Source organism: Podarcis gaigeae (assembly GCF_964106915.1).
Source record: "Podarcis gaigeae genome assembly, chromosome: 10".
Lineage (NCBI taxonomy): Eukaryota > Metazoa > Chordata > Lepidosauria > Squamata > Lacertidae > Podarcis > Podarcis gaigeae.
This window is the reverse complement of record NC_139686.1, coordinates 64,554,195-64,580,645: the sequence shown is the minus strand read 5'-3', so window position 1 is coordinate 64,580,645 and position 26,451 is coordinate 64,554,195. Positions and strand designations below refer to the sequence as shown.

Here is a 26,451-nt window from a genome sequence, read left to right as displayed (position 1 = left end):
TTTACAATGGCGCACAAAAGGCAGAGTGTGCCTGCCGAATTTTGGCATCGCACAGGGAACTGCTAAAATTTGAGACCCCAATAGGCTTTTGAATAACAGTTGTTGGAAACTGCAAGTTTTTGAGAGTGCTGTTGTGTCCAAATCCTGCTTTGTTGTATTGCCATAGGCACGTGGTTGGCTTGGACTATGTGAAAATAGGATGTTGCCCTAATAATAATAATAATAATAATAATAATAATAATAATAATAATTTTTTATTTATACCCCGCCCTCCCCAGCCAAGGCCGGGCTCAGAGCGGCTTACAAGCAATAATAAAAACAAGATGAATGATTACAAACTTAAAAACAAAAATAAAACACAACAATTAAAATAATGGAACATTAAAATATTAAAATGTAGCCTCATCGCAGGAGGAGAAGGAAAAGAAGGGGAAAAAAGAGAGGGGGGGAGGGAGGGAATCAAACTGGCTCCAAGCCAAAGGCCAGGCGGAACAACTCTGTCTTACAGGCCCTGCGGAAAGAAATCAGATCCTGCAGGGCCCTGGTCTCATGAGGCAGAGCGTTCGATGAGGCCGGAGCCAGAGTTGAAAAGGCCCTGGCTCTGGTTGAAGCCAATCTAACTTCCTTAGGGCCCGGGACCACTAGGGTGTTGTTATTTATGGACCTTGAGGCTCTCCGTGGGGCATACCAGGAGAGGCGGTCCCGGAGGTACGAGGGTCCTAGACCGTGAAGGGCTTTAATGGTCAAAAGCAGCACCTTAAATCTGACCCTGTACTCCACTGGGAGCCAGTGCAGCTTGAAAAGCACTGGGTGAATATGCTCCCATGGCAGAGACCCCGTGAGGAGCCTCGCTGCAGCATTCTGTACCCGCTGGAGTTTCTGGGACAGCTTCAAGGGCAGCCCCGTGTAGAGCGAATTACAGTAGTCAAGCCTGGAGATGACCGTCGCATGGATCACTGTGGCCAAGTCAGGGCGGGAAAGGTAAATTATATAGATATATTCTTACCTGAAATCTTTGGGGAAAGAATAAAATGGAAGTTTGCAAGAATGCAGTGTTGAAATTGGAAATAAATGTGCATGTATTCTAATTTTTAATGCTTATATAAGGCATTTTGCCTGACAACAGGCCCCAAGGTGGCTGACAATAGATGAACATTAATATGTAATGAAGACAAGCTTTTGTTTTCTTATATTGTGTGGCTTTATAAGTTCGTTTTGTGTGTGTGTGTGAGCTGTGATGGTAAACTAAAGGTCACAAAATAATAAAAAAAGTTGCCTATGCTTGATTAGTTTATGGCAATCCTGCTACCCCAAAGGCTGCCACAATATGGTGTGAATGGAGTCAACAGTTGGTTTTCATTCTTATTTCTTTCATTGCATTCTATCAAGGTTGCTATGGAAAACAAAGAAAGTTATCTCTGCATGGTAAGCCTTTATTTCCCGCAAAATAAGGAACGACCAATCCCCTGCGAGCTTTTTAATGAAAGAAAATGTCCTGTCTTGGAAGCCAAGGGAATTTCTGTCAAAAGACGGTTAAGGAATTATAAATAAGGCTTTAATAAAATTCAGAAAAAGATTAATGCTTTGGCATGAAATCAGAACTTTAGTATTGAGCACACCATGCTGAAGTCCTGCAAAAAAAAAAAAAAAAAACCGGCACTAATTTTAGATGCTTCCTTTCTCACCAGGTACACAATATAGGTTTCTTCTACCTTCCACTCAAATCTCATTTTCTTCCTCACTATAGATACGACAGCTTCTTTGCTGACTCTTTGGTTTGTTGTGATCGACTGCTGGCCCATTTGTAAGTTACTTCACCTCACTTAATTCAGCTTGCATAGTGCTCCATTTTGCCTTTATGTTATACCTCATCTTAAGGAATGAATGTATTTACACAGGGAAATTTAACTGCAGATAGGGAAGCTGTTGAAGAGAGAGAATGTGTGCAAACAAAACAGGATTTACCACAGGTGAACACCACATGGCACCTCTGCCTGATTATGAGAGCAATTTTGATTGCTTTTGTATGTGTTTGACGACTGAGCAGAACGCAGTGACTTCTCGTTTTAATCTTACATCCCATTACCTGAACGGTGTGTTTATTTTATTGACACACACATTTTGCAACTCTGCATTTGCTTGAGCCATTGATATTTGTACTAATCCATATTAATGAAATTATATGCTGCAAACTGTAACTTAATTATGGTGAAAGGAAGAGTAATGGTTTGCAAAATCATCCTAATGCATTTGCCTGGGTCTCAGATATTACTCGCAGCATCTGTAAATTAGCTGTCATTGTGTTAGTAGTGGTTAGCATTTAAACAACAACAACACTGCGATAACCAGCAGCATATATTTGGGGGCAAAATGTGCTCTGGAGCTAGGAATAGTTATTGACTAGTAAATGTTGGAAATAATTGTAGACAGAGAAAAAAAAATGGTTTCCCCTTATCCCCCGTTCCCCTCCCTCTCCTTTTTTTGTACAAATGGGAGTTATTTATTCATTTAAAATCTTACTACAACCATCTTGCAAATAATTATTTAAATAGTTGGAATTTTGTGGGTGCTGTCTAATGCTACAATATTTCCCTTATATACCAAAAAAATGTATAAGTAGATGTTTAAACTAGGCTAAACTGTGATGTTTCAGGTGTGGACTGCAGCTGTACCGAAGTCTTCTTGTACTTTAGAATTCATTCTGCAACCCTGTCTGTGATGTTAAAATCAGAATATGCCAGGAGTCCCTAGTGTGGGAGTTAATGGATAATATGTACACAGCAGTTGCATTTAAGTCAACTCTATGGTCGGTCCCATTGAACTCTTATCATCAGTTGATCATGCATTAATCTATGCTAGAGGAAGAGTCTGTGATTATTTTTGCCTACTACGGAAGGACTTAAATCCTGTGAACCATGAATTACATTTTGCCTATGGGACCTTCTTCCATCGCTTCCCAGCAAATCTCCTTTTTCAAGGAGCCATTGCTGAGTGTTGGCAAACACTCCAAAACCACAGTTTACTTGCCTAGGTGGTAGGGAGAATAGAGCAGTGTGTGTGTGAGAGAGTGTGAGTGAGTGGGAGAGGGAGTGAGGAAGGAAGGAAGGAAGGAAGGAAGGGGAGAGGGAGAGAGTGAGGGAAAGGGGGGAGGGGAGAGGGAGGGAGGGAGGGAGGGAGGGAGAGAGAGAGAGAGAGAGAGAGAGAGAGAGAGAGAGAGAGAGAGTTGGTTAGTGGAAATCAAATTCCCCTATTACAAGTGGAAGTGTCTAGCATAATGACTGCACTGGATCAAAGCAATTGGATCAAAGCACTGGATCCACCAATTGCCACAGATGCATTTTTGCATGTGTATACAAGAATCATACGCATGCGAGTTGTTCTTCGATTAGTGTGCATGTGAAAAATCCCATCAGTTGCAATGACTAAAACATGTGTACCTTAGCAGATGTTTTTTTTAAAAAAAACACACACCAAAACCCACAACTATCATGAGGTCTTCGACTAGGTAGAGTTGCGGCATGAAACAGATGAACAAACAATGCTTGCCACACAGAGATAATGTCTGTCCTATTAAAAACTGTGCTCCTCTACCTCTGGTGCCCTCTGTGATGGGCAAAACTACAACCATGCTTGGTTCCATGAGTGAAAAAATAGGACCAGTTAAAGCAATTGCCTAAAAGACTGTGGGGTACTGGTCTGCAGACTTAAGCAAGGCTGCTCAAAGTACTGTGGTGGGAACAATAGGAAAATGATATGCTGTACACAGAATGGGCACTTGCTGCAGCTATCAGTTCCAGATCTAGTCTGTTGTTGGGATGGGTCTGTATTCCTCTTCTCTCGTCCCAGTAGAATTAGCAGAGTGGCTGCTATTATGTTTCAGGACACTTAATGCAACAACTATTTGGAGAGCAACGTAGACAACAGTTTTCCGTGGCAGAAATGAGCATTCAGAACCACTCCACTTCACCTTAGGCTAATGGAGTGCTCTGCTTCTTTCGAAATGTTCAGTAACTATGTAAGATTGTTTCCCATGGACCTCTCATTGCCATGCTGTTGCAGATAACACTCAGGCTAGCAGCTCTCCCACAAATGGCATTTAACTTATTAACTTAACTGTCAACTTTCATTCAACATGCCACCACCATGGGTACTCTTTTTATGGCACTTCTCTCCCTGACATATTAGAGCACTTCTCATTATGAACTACTGTGTTCAAGTTAATGTATTCAATTTCTGCTTAATGACTATCAAATATAATTTAATTAAGGGAATGCTAATTCATACATAATAGAATAAATATAAATCTGTACAGGCAGCCTTGGCTGATGACTCTGTGTACCGTGAGAAATTTATTTATGCATATTGTAAGCTCCATATAGATGGCCTTGTCGGTGGGTGGGTAGTAATTTTAGTTCTTTAGATGCCTCAGATGTCTATAAATTGAAATAATTTGCCTTTGTATCAAGTCCTTTAAGGACTAGAAGTAGTTTACATTTTGGATGTGTGTTCCTCTGGTGCTTTGTTTCACTACGGTAGCACCTCGGCTTATGTTACCCTCGAGTAACGTAAACTTTGGGTTGCGAAAGTGGCAAACCCGGAAGTGTTTCACCGTGCGCGCATGTGCAGAAGCAGTCCCCCCCCCATTGCGGAAACCTCGGGATCCAATCAGAGCTCTGGAACGGATCCCGTCCACAACCAGAGGTGCTACTGTATTTTAGCATCTACAAATTGCGAGAATTGTGCCAGTTAAAATACAGTTGCAGATGGGGGAGTTTCCTAATGATAAACTCCACTAACATCAAAAACTTGCTGTATAGATCCGTATGAATTTATTGAGAACCTCTGTTTGCAACAGTTGGGCATACCAGGAAACGTTGCTGTAAGCTTTGTCATTTTGACATTTTTATCCAGTTGTTTGAAATGTCATTTCGCTAAACTGGAATACAAGTTGTAATCAAGGCTGCAGGCTGAGCAATTGAAACCCACTGTTAGAATATTCCGTTCCACCTTAAGGGACAGGCATGAGACTGTTGTGGGTCACATGTCTGTTTACACTCCAGCACAGCTTGCTGGGAACTTCCATTTGTGTACAGCTTTTGCTTATCCTGTCTTGCTTTGGACATGAAGGAGAGAAGACATGTTTTCCTTTTGTCCTTATGTGTGCTAAATAAACTGCTTGTAAATATGCTCAACACAGCCTCTCCATTCCACTTCCGTTGCACAGTGTTTTACTCTGCTGAGTATGTGTGCCCAGCTTCTGAAGTCTTCTGAAGCTAGGGTCACAGTTTCATGCTGATCCAAGGACCAGCTGGCCCCGGTGAGCTGGGGGCCTGCCAATTGCCCCTCATTCCTCGGCTGCATCCCAACACCCACAACCTACTGCACTGGGGTGGGTTTGGGTGAAGAGGAGGTGTCTCCCTCCAGAACTGCTCCAGGCTGTGTCATTGGAAAAAACCACCAGTTTGAGTGCTGCCGGACACCTGCCCAGACTGTGGTCAGAAACTACCAACAGTAGCACCCCCATTTGTCAGCAGAAATGCCATAAACAGGGCATTTGGGGGGCACGGAGGAGGTCAGCCTGTGAGTTGTTCAGTGAAAGGTTATTTCCCCTGCCCCACCTTTCCTAGCTGATGCGAGAGGTGGGGTTCTGAAAGCAGGAGTGGCCATACTACCCTATCATGCCCTGTCAATGTCAGCAAGCGGTTTTGACAGAAGTTGGAGTGAACACATGGGATAATAAATGATTTTATGGGGAAAGATGATACAGTGGATTGACTGACTGTTCCTTCGCAGGAGCAGGAAGAAGTGGTTCGGAAGCAGGAGGAAGTGAAATCAAGGGGGCATATGAAAAGGTTAGATGAAGAAAACAGGAGGCAACTCAAGTAAAATGGGGCGGGGGACAAGAAAGCATGGAAGAGAGGTGTGGGAGGAAGGTCAACAGAGAGAGGACAGAATGGAAGAGGAATCTGAAATCAGAACAGGTTGTTATACTATTCTATAACACACCCCAAAGGCCTTTGAATAAGCATTCTACCTTAATTTCTGGGTTTTAAATTTGACCTTATGTGCATAAAATATTTTCAGTATTGAGTTTAATACCACAAACATTAAGATTTGTTAATACAAGGTTATTGACTCAATGTTATAGTTTAATACTTCAAAATCTCCGCATTATCAAAAAAGCAGGTAGGGAGATAAATTGATAAAATGAACAAAAAAAAAGGTTGATAGTCCCAATTTGAACAAGCAAAATTGATGTAGGAGAGGTTTTGCATAGCTCCTAATAAAATGTTAATATTTTGTTTATATATACACAAACTGTAGCACATTGTTTTTTTTCCAGCTTAAAGCAAATGTCAAAGAAAACTTGAGTAAGATTTTTTTTTAAAAAAAAATATGGATTGTATCTTTGCATTGCAGTGCAATTAGATTTAAATGTGTACATGAAATGTCACAATGACCTTTCATATTCCCTTCTCTCCTTTAGAAAAAAATACTACTTATTATCTAATCCAGGGATTCTTTCTTTCTTTCTTTCTTTCTTTCTTTCTTTCTTTCTTTCTTTCTTTCTTTCTTTTTGACTTGTGCTCAGACACTCAAGCATTATCTCCCAGTGAGAGGATACAACCCTGTACTGCCAACTTGCCCATTCTACCAAGATCACCAAAGAACTTTTGCCAGGAATGCAATTTCAGTCTGGATCATATGAGAATAACAGGAGGGGTGACATTCATATACCTAGGATCAAACACATCCAAGGTCTAAAAAGGTGCATTGTAAGTCGTGGTTTATTTTCTTGGGGTTATCAACCAAAGACAGCAGCAGTAATAACTACAACAAATAGGGTTGTGGACAGGCTGCTTGGACAAGTGAAGCCAACCACCTGTCTCCTGGATCCTTGCCCATCCTGGCTTATAAAAGCTAGCCGGGAAGGACTGGGCAATGGGCTTCGTGGGGTGGTGAATGCTTCTCTCCGTGAGGGAGCCTTCCCCGACCCGCTGAAAGAGGCGGTTATTAAACCGCTTCTTAAAAAAACATCTTTAGATGCGGCCACGATGGCCAATTATCGCCCAGTCTCAAACCTTCCATTCTTGGGCAAGGTGATTGAGCGAGTGGTTGCTGAACAACTCCAGGCACGCCTGGAAGAAGCGGACCATTTGGATCCCTTCCAGTCGGGATTCAGGCCTCATCATGGGACTGAAACTGCCTTGGTCGCACTGGTTGATGATCTCCGGCAGGCTAGGGACAAAGGTGAGAGCTGTTTCCTAGTTCTGCTGGATCTTTCAGCGGCGTTTGATACCATTGACCATAACATCCTTCTGGACCGTCTTGAGGGGCTGGGAGCTGGGGGCACTGTCATACAGTGGTTCCGCTCCTTCCGCCTGGGCCATGTTCAGAAAGTGGTGGTGGGGGATGAGTGTTCAGACCCCTGGGCGCTCACTTGTGGGGTGCCTCAGGGTTCTGTCCTCTCCCCCATGCTTCTCAACATTTACATGCAGCCACTGGGAGAGATCATCAGGAGGTTTGGGCTGGGTGTACATCAGTATGCAGATGATACCCAGCTCTACCTCTCTTTTAAATCAGAACCAGTGAAGGCGGTGAAGGTCCTGTGTGAGTGTCTGGAAGCGGTTGGAGGATGGATGACAGCTAACAGATTGAGGTTGAATCCTGACAAGACAGAAGTACTGTTTTTGGGGGACAGGAGGCGGGCAGGTGTGGAGGATTCCCTGGTCCTGAATGGGGTAACTGTGCCCCTGAAGAACCAGGTCTCAGCCTGGGAGTCATTTTGGACTCACAGCTGTCCATGGAGGCACAGGTCAAATCTGTATCCAGGGCAGCTGTGTACCAGCTCCATCTGGTACGTAGGCTGAGACCCTATCTGCCTGCAGACTGTCTCGCCAGAGTGGTACATGCTCTGGTTATCTCCCGCTTGGACTACTGCAATGCGCTCTACGTGGGGCTACCTTTGAAGGTGACCCGGAAACTACAACTAATCCAGAATGCGGCAGCTAGACTGGTGACTGGGGGTGGCCGCTGAGACCATATAACACCGGTCTTGAAAGACCTACATTGGCTCCCAGTACGTTTCCGAGCACAATTCAAAGTGTTGGTGCTGACCTTTAAAGCCCTAAACGGCCTCGGTCCAGTATATCTGAAGGAGCGTCTCCTCCCCCATCGTTCTGCCCGGACACTGAGGTCCAGCTCCGAGGGCCTTCTGGCGGTTCCCTCACTGCGAGAGGCCAAGTTACAGGGAACCAGGCAGAGGTTCTCGGTAGTGGCGTCCGCCCTGTGGAGTGCCCTCCCATCAGATGTCAAAGCGATAAACATCTACCTGACATTCAGAAGACATCTGAAGGCAGCCCTGTTCAGGGAAGTTTTTAATATGTGATATTTCAGTGTATCTTTTATCTTTGTTGGAAGCCGCCCAGAGTGGCTGGGGAAACCCAACCAGATGGGCGGGGTACAAATAAATTATTATTATTATTATTATTATTATTATTATTATTATTATTATTATTATTTGGGCTTGTAGTGTACATCTAGTACATAATCCATTTTGAGATGTAGATGTATCAGGGAAATAATGTCATGTGGTGTGAAAGGTGGAAATGATTCACCCATTGCTTTTCTAATTTCTTTATTGTTGCCGTTGCCTTATCCTATATGGTATCATCTGTGTGAATAGCTATGAATACATATTCCGTATTCCTGTTCTGAGACAGAAAAGGGCACCCTAATCTAGAAAGCAAAGTACAGTTTGAATTTTAGAAGCAGGTTGTCCATCTTGCAATCTGGTTTTTCTGCTAATTTGTTTACAAAGCTAAGGATGCAGTTCCACCTAGAAAATGTGCTTCTTCACCTGCCTACCCCCACAAATAACAACAACAACAACAACAACAACAACAACACTGCTCAGGATTTAAACTTCACCAAGACTTTTCAAAGGCTACATCTGGAACCTGACTACGGCTTCTCTTTCATTACGAAAATGAGATTTGAAGAAACAGTCCTTTCTCTGTCTTGAAATAGTTCCTCGCAACTCTGTTTCCCTGTGCACCCAAGTTTGCTTCTGTCGTTGCACAGAAGGGCTACAAGAAGAAAAGTATGACAGTTGGATAGGTTATATTCCTCCATTCCACGGAGGAAACGAAAAACATTGGCAAAATGTGAAGCGCTTTGTGCTCACCTAGATCTCAGGAGACCAGCAGCTGGGTGCCAGAGATGACTTGAATTCCTCATTTGCCAAACAGAGCATCTTCAGACAAGAATACATATTGCACACATTCCCATCTTGAATAATCCAGGACTGTTTTGCCTTCTGTCTAGAATCAAACAATGCTACCCATAATTGTCAGGATAGGAACAAGAATTTTGTGGTTTTTACAGGGGCGGGTGTAGATAGCACGATAAAGGTGTTGTTTTATATTTGAAAATATTTGCTCAGACTTGGCAAAATGTGTCCAGGCAGTTAGTTCTGTTGATGCTCTAGCTGCTCTTTGTGAGAAAATTTGTCTGGATCAGACAAATGAATCGGAGAAATTAGCATTCTGTTCTCACAGTGGCGAGCCAGATAACTGTGAGAAATCTGCAGGCAGAACCCAAGAATGGAATAAATAATTGAAACTGAATCTCACATCCCCCAGTTCTATAGATACAAAACTGTGTCTCTGTGATGAAGGTCTCTTAAGACATTGTTGATCAATTATGATTTTCCTCAGTGCTATTTTTCTCGAAAAAAGAGGTGCTGGAACTCACCATAAACAACTCCCTTATTCTCTTATAATGGCAGTGGTGCCCACTTGAGAGGTGCAAGAGCTGGAAAAAAAAGCCCTGATTGTCACTGACTCCTTTAAATTGTGTTCTCTATTTGAAGACTCCCTGTTTAAAAATCTGCTTTGCCGGCTAAATTGATTCTGATTACATGCATCTTCTATCTAGTGCTCAACCAAATATCTAATTTAAACGATTGGCTTCTGAAGATAATTCTTTCTTGGATAGAGATAGGTAAGAATGTGTTTTTATCACTACTGCTTGTTGAAATGTGTTTTTTGTAATTATGCACTTTAAATATAACGTTTTGGTAAAAAAGAAAAGAAAGAAATCTTGATGAGTTCCATGCGGCAATATGCATCTGATTATTGGCACCACGCATAACAGTTATGGAATGAAATACATAGAAATAGGAAGCGACATTTTATAGAATATGATGAGCTAGGATCTTAACATTTCCACTTCCTTGTTATATCTTTGCACCCTTGCCAACCCACTGAAAATGAAATGGATCAAAATCAAAGTGCAGGGGGAAAGAAAGCCTCTGCATTAAATCTATGAAAATGCAATCAGCCAAGGCCCGCAGAGTTGGTAGAAGTAGCCAACAAAAAGTAATACTGCAGCTCTGACCGGTTTTAATTAAAAAGCCTCAAAAATGAATATTGGGACTGATTAACTTTAATCGCTTGTCCCAGAACAAGTGCTAATTAAAGTTATCATAGGAAAATTTATGGAAGTAGCCAATGATGTCTTTGCAAGAACCCAAGTGGAGTCCTAAATTATCCTGATTGCCAAGGCACAAGGAGACGCCACAAATTATAAGAGCCATAAGTAATTTCTCAAGAATGTCTACAAAATATTGCTATCCTGGGTGCACTCTTCTATCAAACCAACTTCATCAGCTCTTGAGGTTGTACATATTTACTTCAAATAAGTCAGCATTTTTTCTTGCTTCTTAGGTTGCCTCCAATGATAAGGTAGCATATGCTGGGATTGAGCCTAAACTTTGAAATGTTACTTTTGAGGATCCTTTCCCTTTGGGACTGAAACTGCCTTGGTTGCACTGGTCAATGATCTCTGGTGGGCTAGGGACAAAGGGGAGAACTGTTTCCTAGTTCTGCTGGATCTCTCAGTGGCATTTGATACCATCAACCATAATATCCTTCTGGACCGTCTAGAGAAGCTGGGAGCTGGGGGCACTGTTATACAGTGGTTCCACTCTTCCTTCCTGGGCCGTGTTCAGAAGGTGGTGGTGGGGAATGAGTGTTCAGACCCCTGGGCTCTCACTTGTGGGGTGCCTCAGGTTTCTGTCCACTCCCACATGCTTTTCAACATGTACATGCAGCCGCTGGGAGAGATCATCAGGGGGTTTGGGCTGGGTGTTCATCAGTATGCGGATGATACCCAGCTCTACCTCTCTTTCAAATCAGAACCAGTGAAGGCAGTGAAGGTCCTGTGTGAGTGTCTGGAGGTGGTTGGAGGATGGATGGTGGCTAACAGTTTGAGGTTGAATCCTGACAAGTCAGAAGTACCATTTTGGGGGGACAGGGGGCGGGCTGGTGTGGAGGACACCCTGGTTCTGAATGGGGTAACTGTGCCCCTGAAGGACCAGGTGCACAGCCTGGGAGTCATTTGGGACTCACAGCTGTCCATGGAGGCGCAGGTCAATTCTGTGTCCAGGGAAGCTGTTTACGAGCTCCATCTGGTACGCAGGCTGAGACCCTATCTGCCCACGGACTGTCTTGCCAGAGTGGTGCATGCTCTGGTTATCTCCCGCTTGGACTACTGCAATGCACTCTATGTGGGGCTACCTTTGAAGGTGACCCGGAAACTACAACGAATCCAGAATGAGGCAGCTAGACTGGTGACTGGGAGCAGCCGGTCTTGAAAGACCTACATTGGCTCCCAGTACGTTTCCGAGCATAATTCAAAATGTTGGTGTTGACATTTAAAGCCCTAAACGGCCTCGGTCTAGTATATCTGAAGTAGCATCTCCACCCCCATCGTTCTACTCGGACACTGAGGTCTAGCGCTGAGGGCCTTCTGGCAGTTCCCTCACTGTGAGAAGACAAGTTACAGGGAACCAGACAGAGTTCCTTCTCGATAGTGGCACCTACACTGTGGAATGCCTTCCCACCAGATGTCAAAGAGAACCACAACCAACTTTTAGAAGACATCTGAAGGCAGCCTTGTTTAGGGAAGCTTTTAATGTTTGATGCATTACTGTATTTTAATATTTTGTTGGAAGCCGCCCATAGTGGCTGGGGTATAAATAATAAATTATTATAATTAGCAGGAATGGATCATGGCTGTCATTTGAATGGGGAATTGCATAAGCCCTCATTCACCTGCTGTTAGTCACTTAAGAGGTTGAGGAGCCAGAGTGTAAGACAGTTGGAGGCTACAATTCTAGACACAGCTACCAGGGAGTAAGGTGATGTGAACTAAATAGTATCTACTTCTGAGTACATGTGCATAGGATTATGCTATGTGCCTAGTAATGTTGGTTGTGATAATTATAAGAACATAAAGAGCCCAACTGAATAATCCAAGGTCTATCTAGTCCAGCACCCTGTTTTTGCAGTGACCCACCAAATGCCCATGGGAAATCTGCAAGCTTCCAACTTGTGGTTGTTATTTAAAAAATCCATGTCAAATAAACACAAAACATGCAGTAGATGTTGCTGGTTGTAATGTGTACCATTCACTTATGAAGATAATTTTCCTGTCTTTATTTTTACATTGTTTATTTTTTCTTACACATTCATTGTACTTCTGTGTAAAGAATGAGGTGTCTGCAGATAAGAAATATGTTAATATCATGACAGCATTGTCCAGTATTTTATCTGGATCTACGATAACATAATTATAAATCTTATATATGCAAAGTTAACACATTTTTAATAACAGTATTGTAGGGTTTCAACTAATCAGCTCGCAACTCAATAATATCATTCAAGTGCTTCTTGAGAATACATACACTTTTCTTTGTAATTACTCGATAAGAAAAAATAATTATTGTGATACTTGAATTAAAAGGAAACATCTTCAAGTGCAGAAACTATTTAAATAATAGCGGCTAGAAACTTGATAGATAGAAGGTGGCTGTGTGTAGCATATTGTATCCTTTTTACGAATTGGATTGAAGGGGTTTTTGTATGAATGTTTGTTACCTTTATATTCTCTCCCTTATAAACTACAGGCAGCTCCCCAGTTATGTATGTTCAATCTGTGCATTACCATGTATACTTGCATTGCGCTGAACCCGGAGGTGACCTGGGAACATAAAGAACGTCACCAAAAGGGAGGAGCAGGGGTGGGACAGAAAGGGGTGTTTGCAGGCTTTTTCAATTAACACACAATTTCACAGAAGCACCTGATGACCCAGGACACAACCCCCGTGCAAATCAGGGGTTGCATATGCCTCATCCATATACAGTCATACCTCGGAAGTCAAACGGAATCAGTTCCGGAAGTCCATTCAACTTCCAAAACATTCAGAAACCAAGACACAGCTTCCAATTGGCTGCAGGAAGCTCCTGCAGCTAATCAGAAGCCACAAAAGCCCTGTAGGATGTTCAGCTTTCAAAAGAACGTTCAAAAACTGGAACACTCACTCCGAACGTTCAAACACTGGAACTTTTGACTCCCAAGGCGTTTGGGAGCTGAGGTACAACACGTACGTGTGAATTTTCACATATATCACTGACATTTGGATTAGGTTACCACCAGAAATGTGCAGCCAATTAAGACTTTTTGATGCACAACAGAGTCCCTCCTTTTTATATTTAACTGAATTAGAGAAAGACTGAGCTTAACTTTACAGCGGTGATATATAAAATTTGTTGCCACTTGTGTGGAGACCTCCAGAAAGTGCTTCATCGTGTCTGTCACTGCACATGACTGTCATAATGTTATCCCTCTTGTCTCATAAACACATGCTGCAGTACACTGGCTAGCAAACAAGGTGTTGAATTCTCCATAATTCTTTTTCAGTCTGTTAAACAAAGTGGGGAGGAGAGAAAAAAGACGTAGAAGCCATGAAGACTGCAGTTTAGTCACAATCTTAAAATAAAGGTACGAGGAGACTGTTGGTTTAATTGGATTAGGCTCTAGATGCTGTGCTGGTTTCAAGATGGCATCTAGGACTCCTGGGACAAAAAGCAAATCCCTCTTCCTTAATTAAGACTGTAACTAAATTCATACTTGGTGTCTTTAACTTTGTCTGCTAATTTTTTCATATCCACTGAACTCTATTTTTCTTTTCACGGGGTGAGTTCTCGTTGCTCGGTCCCTGCTCCTGCCAACCTAGCAGTTCGAAAGCACATCAAAGTGCAAGTAGATAAATAGGTACCGCTCCGGCGGGAAGGTAAACGGCGTTTCCGTGCGCTGCTCTGGTTTGCCAGAAGCGGCTTAGTCATGCTGGCCACATGACCTGGAAGCTGTACGCCGGCTCCCTCGGCCAATAAAGCAAGATGAGCGCCGCAACCCCAGAGTCGGTCACAACTTGACCTAATGGTCAGGGGTCCCTTTACCTTTACCTTTAAACATGATGAAAAGTTCTGGAGATTATGAAAACTTGCTTACTGTTTTGTGACATGGTAGTATCCAGCTGTGGATTTTGGATTTAATTTTTTCCCCAGTTGACCGTACACATTTGTTTGCTGTTTAGTCACATGCTAACATGTCTCTATGGAAGAACTACATGGCATGTTTGTGAACAGTTGCATGGCATAAAAGACTTTAACAGTGGGTTGTATCCAGACTGTTGGTTGTGTTTAATCCCCTGTTTAAATCACTGGAATTTAAGTTGTGACTTGCTTATCCAATTTTCAGTGGGAGCTAAGTGCAACATCTTTAGTTGCCAGTTATGTCCACCAAATGGCGACACACAGCGAAGCATTTTACACTGGTTCTCATGTGGTACTGTAATAGTTACAGCAGTTCTTAGATGACCATATCACTGGGTGCCCATCGAGTAAACAAAGCCGGACACCACATATATTGTATGGAATTTCATTCTTTCATTGCAGTTTTCTGTGCTTGATTATTCTTTACTGCTGCAAAAAAACCACACACCTGGATTTAATGTTCAAAACAGTAGCAGTCCAGCAGTGATAAAATGATTGACAACCATAATTGCCCCTATCCTTGAGATGTTCTTTGCCCAGTTAAGTGCTCACCTGGAATCATGTGAAAAACCGAAACATTGGATCAGACACATACGTTGATTGTTGAATTAGAAACAACAACAGAATATATTTTAATGTATTCCTTTGTGCTCAAAACAAAATTCTGTGGTTTGGGGAATTATCGATAAAGAAACAACCAAACTAATTAGAATGTTGTTTTATTGTGAAAGATGGTTTTTTTTAAAAGAAACCAAGGCACAGCTATAGTTCACCAAATTCTGATTGAAAACAAGAGCAATCCTAAAGGGAAAGCTTAGTATTAGTATTGCAGCTCTGTAAATTGGGGGGGTGGTATTGACAAGTAGGGTGGGAAACATGCAGCCGCGCTGCCAGGGCTGTCTTTACCCAGGGGTGCAAGAGATGCAGTGCACCTGGGTGCCGAATTCTGGGGGGGCACCAGGCGCCCACCGCTGAAGCCGCTTAAGCTCTTAACTATCTACCTCCGGGATGTCCAACCGGTTGACTGCAATCGCCGGGTCATTTCCGTTCTCTTTTGCGGAAGAGCTGCAGAATCAATGTACATGATTGCAAAAATGGAAGACGGCGCTGCTTTTTATGTTTTCATATTAGCCCCTAAAAAAAGCTCAACAACTTTTTTTTTATAACATATTTTTATTAGACTATTTCAACACAGCAAATTATCATTCTAAATAATCAATTACATTCCCCCCCTTCTCCCCTCCCCCCCAGGACTTCCCTCAGCTCCCCTCTCTGGTTTCTTTGCACATATTGTTCTCTGCATGCTATAATGCTATAAAATTGTACATATCCTTGTCTTATCTATCATGTGTTCAACTAAATTTGTGGATGCTTATTCAAAACCTGCCAAGCAATCCAGATCATTTTGTTGTCTTTTTAGGTAATTTGTAAAAAGTTCCCATTCTTCCTTGAAGTCACAATTGTCCTTATCATGCAGTTTGTATTTCAATTTAGCCAATTCCGCATAGCTCATCAATTTTTCTTGCCATTGTTCTTTCGTTGGGATTTCCTCATTCTTCCATCCTTGCGTGCTAACAAGACTCTTGCCGCTGTTGTAAGTTCTTTGTTTTTCTTGGCAGGTGTTGTTCTACAATCCCTAATAGAAATGCTTCTGGCTTTGTTTGTTTGACCTGGCAGATCTTTGTACCCTGGCAGCACATATGCTAAAGACGGCCCTTCGACCTGCTGGCCCCCAGAGACAGGTTCCACTCTCTCTCCTTTTGCCCATGCTATCATTGTGCTGCCTCTGTCTATGGTGTCTGCTTTGGCCAACGGGTAACAGCAACTGTACACACCTCCCTGTTGCCCTGCCCCGCCACTGTAACTCTCTGGGAGCGACAACGTATCTTTCAACCAGTTGCCCTAGAAAAACCACCCTTCAGAGAAGATGACAAGACCCACTGACCCTCCATATAGTCACCTTTCCTTATGACACGTTAATGAAAGGAGAGACAGTCATTAGCTGCAGTTGGGTTAGAGCGTTGTGCTGATAATGCCAAGGTTTGCAGGTTTAATCCCTGTATCGGACAGTTGTTGTTGTTATATTTATATTTATATTTATATTTATTTATATATATAATAATAATAATCTAGTTGATCAATGTGGGGTATAAAAAATAAAAGTTGCCCAATTGCCTAACAATTTGAGCAACTTATAGTGATTTGGAATTCTAGGGCAAACTAAAAGAAAATAAATTATCCATATATAGGTTTTCATTTTCAAAAATTATCCATGATTCTTTCTTTTTTAAAAGCAAAATATAAAAAGTTGCATATTTCTGCATTGCAGCGGGTTGGACTAGATGATCCTCAGGGTCCCTTCTAACTCTACAATGAGAGGCACCCACAATCAAAAAACAGAAACACTTCAACATACAACGCCTACCCCCACCCGATTTTGCTGTGATAGATGAATCTGCATGTTTTTGACCAAATGTGTTGCTGCTTTCTGGAGAAATGGGAGGGCAGAAAAAGCAGGAGAGCAGCAGGTATGTTGTGCTGCTTGCTTTGGTTGAAACCAGAAACTGGGGGCCATGAAATGATAATTTGATTTTCGCAGCACTGAAAAGCTCTGTGCCCCCCCCCTCACGTCTTAACCTTGCTCTTTTTTCTTGCTCTCCCAGCCCCTAGTCTTGTTTCCCCTCTCTCCAGCCTTAACCCGTGTGTTTGTGTCGCATATTTGTGCCTAATCTCTCCCCCCCCCCCGTGTGCCTGTATCAAGTGTGCTTTGTCTGTTGCCATTCCTGGCCCTGCCCACCCCTAAATCCATCTGCAATTAGCTACCCTGCCCTCTGCCTTGCTTTCTGCCACAGTGGACACCAGCTGCCACTGCTTGCTTCAGATGTAAACTCTTTGGTTGACCTTAAACAAACTTAATCTCAGTTGGTTTTCACCTTCCTAATATGGAAAGTGTCCTCAACTGCCTACACACTTGGAAAGCACTTAGAAGTTGGGGAGGGAGATTGCTGCATCTGATCACTTTCTTATATGAGGACTGATTTGGGCACCTTTTACCCCAGTTGAAAGCCTCAGTCAAGTCTTCATTAGTGCAAAAGCTAAATGTAGGAAATATAATGTTTTGAAGTTCCTGAAATGTGTGCAGCCCACAGCAAGTGTGATGTTCGTGTGCTGGTTCGGTACTCAAGATTTATAGCACTGTAGGGGTGAGCTCCCGTTGCTCGGTCCCTGCTTCTGCCAACCTAGCAGCTCGAAAGCAGGTAAAAGTGCAAGTAGATAAATAGGTACCACTCTGGCCGGAAGGTAAACAGCATTTCCGTGTGCTGCTCTGGTTTTGCCAGAAGCAGCTTAGTCATGCTGGCCACATGACCCAGAAAAATTGCGGACAAACGCTGGCTCCCTCGGCCAGTAAAGCGAGATGAGAGCCACAACCCCAGAGTCGTCCACGACTGGACTTAACTGTCAGGAGTCCTTTACCTTTACCTTTTAGGGCCCTGCACACACTATTGTGTAATGAACGTTTAAACACCAAAACTTAATCTCAGTTCTCAAACCTTTATTGGTATATAGACAAGATTCCAGTGAGGTTCGGTGCAATAATGACTTGTACACACAGGGATTTGTGTATAAATTAGGTTTTACTCAGAGTAGACTCATTGAAATTAATGAACTTGACTAGATTAGGTCAAGCAATAGAAAACGAGAAAGCACAGAGTTTGTACCCAAAGTAAAGTTAAATGATTATCTTGGTATGGAATTATTAATACTTCAGTGACCATCGAAAGTGTTGCGCATTGAGATTTGAATGTAGTAACTGGTGTGCCTAAGCTGCTTTGCGTGTCGAGGTCCCCAGGGCCACCCCAATAACTCACACATCACACAGAATTTTTTGTTTAAGATTTTTGGCATAATTTTGGCCACAACTTTATTGAAATACAAATTTGTGAGTGGTTGCTTAGGCATTGGTTGTGACTATCTGCCCCCACCCTGGGGTACAGACTGACATTCCACACGATGCGAAAGTCAGAATAGGGGAATACACTTGGGGGTTACACGGAGCAGGGAACCTGCCCTCACCCCAAATGCAACCAGGAGCTCATTGCTATGGCCCGAGCCCCCTTGACAGAGTGGACAAGCAATAGTTAGCCCCCAATTCCTTTAACGGAATCCCTTGCAGCAGCAGCATTAGAGGGGCAGGCACTTAACCTACCAAGGGCAGGCACTCAACCACTTCCCCTCAGCCAACCAAACCATAAACCAATGCCTAACCGCAACCTTACAAGTTGTGATGATTTGCTATGCAGTAGGCAAAAACCAAATGGCCCCAGCCAATCTGCCAGATGGACAAAATTCCTACCAGGTCCCTGCCCCAAGAGCAGACGACCCCATGACAGGCATAGCAAGGTCAAAGCGAACAACCCTAATTCTAGGGAGGGGGGGACGGGCAATCCGATGCACGGTCGAAAAGAGGAAGCCCTAGCCTTGTGCAAGAAGTTTTAGCATTTCTGGCTGTCAGTCAACAAATGGCAACATTAACTTCTTCCCAACAACAAGGGAAGCCCCAATTGCATCAGTGGCCAACAAACAATTAGCCCGCCCCCAACTTTGGAGTGTCCTGGCGGCCCCCACCGCAACACGTGCTCTCCATGAAGGAGAACACACTTTGTCTCTCATGAGGAAATATTGTAAAACAAGCAAGGGCCACCAAACATTAATGGGAATTTGTATGGTGCACAACTGCCAATATCACTTTGTGTAGTTGTCAAAAAAGTTATACATTGTTACACTTTTGCAATGGCTTATTCGTTGTGAACTAGGAGAAGATATTCCTTTTTCACCTTTTCTCTGACATATGCAAAATGACTTTTTGGGAGAGGAGGGTTACCTCTGACAGTTCCTTTTACCACTTTCATTGCCCCTGTCAATAACTCTTCATTAGCTAGGAGTCTCTTGGGTGCTGATTAATTTCAACTCTCTCAAGATGCTAGGTCCAATTAGGTAGGCCCCAAGGAAATTAGATGAAATGGAGCGGCATTATCCAAAGCACTTACTAACCCAGATTTTATTTTGCTCCTCTCTTTACTAATACTTATATTTAATTCTGGAGATTTTTGGTGGGCAGACTCAAGTACTAATAATTTTGTGTCAGTTTAATGAGTAAGAATGGCATTTGGAATCTCCTGTGCCATCTGCATTGACAGATAAAGGTGTTTTTGAAAAGTATTAACACTGAAAAATATTGATGGAAGCTATTTTGGTTTTTTATTTCATTTTTAAAGAGGAAAGGGGCCAGCTTGGAATGTGTACTTAGCAAGGTGATTTGCTAATATACACGGCATTTGTCATTTTCAGTGACAATACATATGGGCAATTACAACCCTAGTGTTTAGAGTTGATAATATGGAGGGATAATTTCCTTATATTGCTCTGGAAGAATGCCTATTATCAGGCTGGGTTTTATGCTGAGTAGCCTGTAGCTGAAGCAGATTTTAACAATGCATTTATATATAACACACACCACTAGTGATGGAGAGTAACAAAAAAAAATAGTTTTATTTTCCTACAAAAAAAACCCTATCGCGATATGCAGACTTAGAAAAAAGACCCTATTGCTGCCCAAAACACACATAAATAAAACCCCATGTGCTACTGGAATTCACCCTCCAACTTGTCACCACAAACAGTTTCTGAGTAGGGCTGGATCTAGACACATCAAAGAAGCATTTCACATTTAAACAGGGGAAAACAGGTAGAGAAAACTGGGACTCCACAGCACCATCTGGTGGCACACTGTAATATCACATATACAATCCATACCAATCTAGCTGAGTCCAGAGTTGGTGACTGAGACAGTCCTGAAACTTAAGAACGTGCTGAACCAGACCATTGGTCCATTCTAGGTCAGTATTGTCCATGGTACTGTTTTCAGATAGGAATATACCACAATCCTACTTGGGCATGCCAGAGTAGGGTCATTTTACATGCATACACTCCTGTACACTCCTTTGCTGGATCTCTCAGCAGCATTTGATAAAACCACATAGTTCTAGACAACTTGGTGGAGATGGGATAGAGGGTTCTGTATCTTCCATGGCTCTGGTTCTTACTTGAGAGAGAGTCCCAGAGGGTAGCTTTGGGTGTTGCTGTTCACCATCATGGCCACTGCTGTATGGTGCTGTGAGCATTCAATTATGTCCTCCATGTCATTCAGCATGAAGAAGCTAGGAGAGACTGAGGGATGTATGGAAGACACAATCACACACACACACACACACACACACACACACACACAGTGGTACCTTGGTTCTCAAACTTAATCCGTTCTGGAAGTCGGTTCCAAAACCAAAGCATTCCAAAACCAAGGCATGATTTCCTATGGAAAGTAATGCAAAATGGATTAATCCGTTCCAGACTCTTATAAACAACCCCTAAAGCAGCAATTTAACATGAATTTTACTATCTAACGAGACCACTGATCCATAAAATGAAAGCAATAAACAGTGTACTGCAGTCACAAAATCAATCAATCAGTAGCTGAACTGGGTTCCACACAGTCACACACAAAAAACACACCAGAAAGCCACAAAAACACAAAATAAATAGCAAAAACAGACAGACCTCAGCATAACACTCAAAACGGAAGTCTGGCACTCAAAACGGAAGCATAACAACCAAAACAAAGCATGTTTGGCTTCCGAAAGAAGTTCGCAAACCAGAACACTTATTTCTGGGTTTGCAGTGTTCAGGTTCCAAGTTGTTTTGAGTACCAAGGGGTTTGAGAACCAAGGTACCGCTGTATATATTTTTGTCCAACACTAAGGACGTTGGACACAGCAATGGGCTGGATGAGTACTGAAACCAAATCTCAACCCAAGCAAGACAGATGTGCTTCTGGTCAGTAGAGGCAGATTCTGTAACAGAGATTCAACATGTTTTGGATTAGGTTATACTTCCCTTAAAAATAAATAAATTATAGTTTGGGAGTCTTTCTGGGTGCACCTTTACTTCTGGGTGGCCAGGTAGCGGCTGTGGTCAGGAGTACGTTTGCTCAGCTTCAGTCAGTCCAGTAGCTGCAGCCATTGCTGGGTAAATCAGACCTGCTATGACCACACAACCCTCGGTTACATCAGGATTGCATCACTTCAATGCATTTTACACGACACTCCTTTCGAACAGCCATTGGAAGCTGCGGTTGGTCTAGAAGGCTGAAGAAAGGATGTTAGTGAAAACCACTAGAATGCCTGTGTTACGCAAATCCACTTGAAAAAACACGCAGTGGCGTAGAGTGGGTTGTCAGCACCCGGGGCAAGGCAAGTAATTTGTGCCCCCTAACCCGTGATTTGCGCCCCCAACACGTGGATTTGCGCCCCCTAACCCTAACCCCCAGATGTTGCGCCCGGTGCGGCCGGCCCCCCCCTGCACCCCCCACGCTACGCCACTGAAAACACGTAAACGTATCTGACGTATTCCTTAGAAGAGTACCATGAAATAGTCTTGTAAGTGTCTAATGAAGATGATAAGGTTGGTAGACATAAGAAACTGGCACTGGTAGATGCTAGCACAGGTAGACAAGACAAGGATTCCTGGATATTCCCTTGTTTCGCACCAGGGGCTTCATCAGCTGTGCGTGGTTCATTACTGTATATAACAGCTACATGGATCTTATTCGTGATAAATTCTCATCCTATAGAAAAATACAAGAGAAGATGAAGAAATCAAAAATGAATGTACCATGGGACTGATAAAATAGGAATCCCATTTTGGACTTGGTGGTTAACTGAAGAAGCTACATTTTAATACAGTGGTACCTCGGGTTAAGGACACAGGTGGCGCTGTGGGTTAAACCACAGAGCCTTGGACTTGCTGATAAGAAGGTCGGCGGTTCGAATCCCCATGACGGGGTGAGCTCCCGTTGTTTGGTCCCTACTCCGGCCAACCTAGCAGTTCGAAAGCACATCAAAGTACAAGTAGATAAATAGGTACCACTCTGGCAGGAAGGTAAACTGAGTTTCCGTGTGCTGCTCTGGATTGCCAGCTTCCGTGTGCTGCTCTGGTTTGCCAGAAGTGGCTTAGTCATGCTGGCTACATGACCCAGAAGCTGGCTCCCTCGGCCAATAAAGCGAGATGAGCGCTGCAACCCCAGAGTCCGTCGTGACTGGACCTAATGGTCCGGGGTCCCTTTACATTCTGGAGGTCCGTTCTTAACCTGAAACTGTTCTTAACCTGAGGTACCACTTTAGCTAATGGGGCCTCCCGCTGTTGCCATGCCACCGGAGCACGATTTTTGTTCTCATCCTGAAGCAAAGTTCTTAACCTGAGGTACTATTTCTGGGTTAGCGGAGTCTGTAACCTGAAGCGTCTGTAACCCGAGGTATCACTGTATGTTATGTTACGGTGTTGATTTTGACGTTATGAGAAGCTGTATCTAATTTTGAGAAGTCATTTCTAGTAAATAACTTTACAATTGTTATTGTACAGCCTATTATGTTTACGTGTTTCCACCCGAAAGGATGTTAGTGGTCACCTGCCAATTCCACCGTGTTGCATCAACATCTGCTCTGGTTGCCAAATGGCTTCCAAGAGCAATTTAGAATGTTGTTGATGGCCTTTAAGGCCCCAATTGTCTCGGATGCAGGATACCCCAAGAGGTCATCTCCTTCCATACCAGCCACCGCTCTCTATAAGATCAGAAGGAGAGACCCCTCTGACCTAGTTGATGACAGCAAGGGTTAAGACCCTTTCAGTGGCTATACCAGACCATGCCCCTGTTCATCTGTCTTTCACTGGTAAAACATTCCAACTAGCTTTGCCTGCTTAGACTATTTTTCCTTGCGATCTCTGCTGCTGATGCCTTTAAATGGATTTTAATGCCATGCATTTTATTCATCGTGCATTTTGCGTATTTTAATATGCTTCCTTGTTTGTGTAGTGATTTTTAACTGTTGCAAATCACCCAAAGTGATTCAGGGGTGCAAGAAGGGCCGGGGGTTTTAATTCAGAGAAGTAAAATTGTAAAGGCTGTGCTTTACCTCTGAGCTACAGCTGTTCCTGTGCATGCTCAAACAATTGGTTAATTACCAATAGGCTTAAACAACCTCTCTATCTGCAATTGTTAATTCTTCCTCTTTATTAGTTCCATTAACATTTTAAGTCTTCTATCTTGTATGTTGCAGCTGTTCCTCTATTTAATTACTAATTGGAAATTCAAAATCATTAACAGTTGGTGTTTTGATTTTTGGCTTCTTTCACCTATGGATGCTGTGATGCAAAATTAGAAACCTCCTTTCTGGGTTATATGCTGTCTTGTATTCCATTTTTAAAACAGGAAAGTTGGCATTTAATCACTTGTGAGTCGCTTGAGTTAGGCAATATGAAATTAACTAGTTCTTATCAACTTTCTGGCTAGAATGATCCACTTTCTGAAATTTTAGTCACCTGGGGGCGGGGGAGTATGCACTCTGCTGTTTTTTACACTTTTACTTGTATTTTGGCGTTGCATTTCAGACAAACAAAGCACCCTGCTAAAGAAAACACAAATAATAAACAGTAAATATGTCTTTTAGAAGTATTAAAGAGAACCAGCACCAGGGTATCTCATTTATTTCACACCCATACTACCAAAGGCCTTAGTTGTCGCTGATGTTACAAAGGGTACATTTCTGTTTCTGCAAGCTGTATGTTGGGTTGTCAATAAGCTAGTCTTTCATGTCCCAGTGACTTCTTTTCCTGTATGTTACCAGTGTTCAGGCATTTTGATGAATCTTTTCCATTCTGTTGGAAAACCAACAGCTTTCTCTTAAGTGCTTTTAGAAAGTTATTTCAAACCTTTATTTCTTTTACACGTGGAAGGTATAGCACATGATCATCTTTGTACTAGTTTTAAAACAAAACAAAACAAAAAACAGAATCACATTTAGGGTGTATTTTGGTTTCTCTAGACTGTTTTCATAATTTATAATTTTTAAGAAGGAATTTGTGTGTGTGTGTGTGTGTGTGTGTGTGTGTGAGTGAGAGAGAGAGAGAGAGAGAGAGAGAGAGAGAGAGTGTTTCACACTGAAATAGCAAGTTTCTAGGCTTGGGAGTGACCACTGTAGAGCTCCAAACTGCAATTTCCAAAAAATAAGCGCACATTTGGAGGTCGTGGCCTTCACCTGCTCCTCCTCTTTAAGGGGATTCCATTAAAGGGACCTGAGGGTGTGGATCTTGTTCAAAGCCTGGGTAAGGGCTAGGGCCATGCCGGGACCCTGGGGGAGTTCGCAATTGATGTACATCAACAGGGTTACTAAACTACCTGCATGGCGGGCAGGAGTCAGATATAGTCGGTTCAATTCCAATGCCTAAGCCAATACCGCTCACATCTCTAACCAATAAATTTGTGGCCTTATTTATCCCATTAACCCAAATCCCATTAACCCAAATACTTTGGCCACCTCATGAGAAGAGAAGACGCCCTACAAAAGACCCTGATGCTGGGAAAGATGGAGGGCACAAGGAGAAGGGAACGACAGAGGACGAGATGGTTGGACAGTGTTATGGAAGCTACCAGCATGAGTTGACTAAACTGCGGGAGGCAGTGGAAGACAGAAGTGCCTGGCGTGCTCTGGTCCATGGGGTCACAAAGAGTCGGACACGACTAAATGACTAAACAACAACAAACCCAAATTCTGGTGTCTGTGTCTTTTATTATCCATGAAATGGGGGAGGTCTCGGGCCCTTGACATGCAAGGAGACGGGATGATTCTGTCGCGTATTCCACGCGGCGCTTTCAGCAGAGACGCTAAGAGTTCCAGGTTTTCCAGTGCAGTCTTTTTTTAATGTGAGCTATATACAGGCATTTATAAAAGAAACAGTCCATACAGAGTACTTACAAACGAAGACTCTCCACCACAGCACAACCACCACACTACAGCACAACCACCACACCAACCACACCCACTGTTAAACAGGCTTTCCTTTTTAAAGCAGGTGATAGCCAATCACATTAATCACACTCCTGCTGAGTCACTCTGACCCAGCAGAGTATTGCATCATCCTGTTGAAGCCTGCAGACTTATCCAGGATCCTGCGAATCCCAACACTCCTCCTTAAGTCAAAGGCTTGAGACCTAATAATTCTCTTAAGTCTCGAAATTTAGGAGCATCCAAACATTTTTTATACAAATCTGCCACATTACATTTTGTGTTACAGTGCTGTACCTTTAACAAATTTCTTTCCAAAGCATTTTTCACATTTCCGTATCTTATAGCTATATGTTTACTTTTGCTTTTAAAGTTCTGTTGGTTAGCAAGCTGTTGTGCAGCCATGTTGTCACTTAGCACAGTGATTGGCATTTCAGAAGGTATTCCAAGTTCTTTTGTTAGACAAGCAAACCACTCTATTTGTGACACACATTCGCTTATGGCTGAGTACTCTGCTTCACAAGTACTTGTGGCAACAAATGTTTGTTTCTGGGATTTCCACTGAACCAGGGCATTTCCAATATATATGGCATAGCCAGTGGTAGACTTTCCATTTTCTCTGTCCCCCCAACTGGCATCAGCGTATGCATACACTTGCTGATCATTTCCTGTATCCAGCACCAATTTGTAATCTTTTGTGCCTTTCAGATACCTTAGGATTCTTTTAAGTGCTACCCAATCTCTCTGAGCCGGGTCTGCACTTCTTTGGCTTAACATGTGCACTGCCAGTGTTATGTCGGGTCTTGTCCAACAACTTAAATATAACAGAGAACCCAACAGAGAATGAAATGCTGTTGCATTCTCACATTTTTGCCCTTCTGGTTCATTTTTGTACTGGGTAGTTATGGGAGTGTCAGCCTCATTTGCCCTCTCCATTCCATATGTCTTCAGTAACTTTTCAATTTTTTCCTTCTGACTCAGAGAGTAGACTCCCTCTTCATTTCTCTGAACCTCTACTCCTAAGTAATTCTGAATCTCTCCCAAATACTTCCGTTTGTATTTGTTACCTAGGCTGTTTATAAACCAAGACACTTGCTTTTGTGCAGTTGTTATCAGACAGATATCGTCAACATACAAAAGTAAATAACAAACAC

The 26,451-nt window shown here is 42.8% G+C and overlaps 1 protein-coding gene across 10 annotated transcripts in view; it reads left to right on the top strand.

Moving 5' to 3' along the window:
• Positions 1-26,451, top strand: part of TAFA5 (TAFA chemokine like family member 5) — a 342,920-nt gene that overhangs the window by 203,597 nt on the left and 112,872 nt on the right. For 5 of the 10 annotated variants that reach the window (XM_083701679.1, XM_083701676.1, XM_083701672.1 and 2 more), the window contains exon 3: positions 1,748-1,804. The exons of the other annotated variants lie outside the window; for them this stretch is intronic. In XM_083701679.1, coding sequence (XP_083557805.1) covers positions 1,748-1,804 — 57 coding nt within the window. The remainder of the gene's footprint in view (positions 1-1,747; positions 1,805-26,451) is intronic. 10 annotated transcript variants of the gene reach the window in all.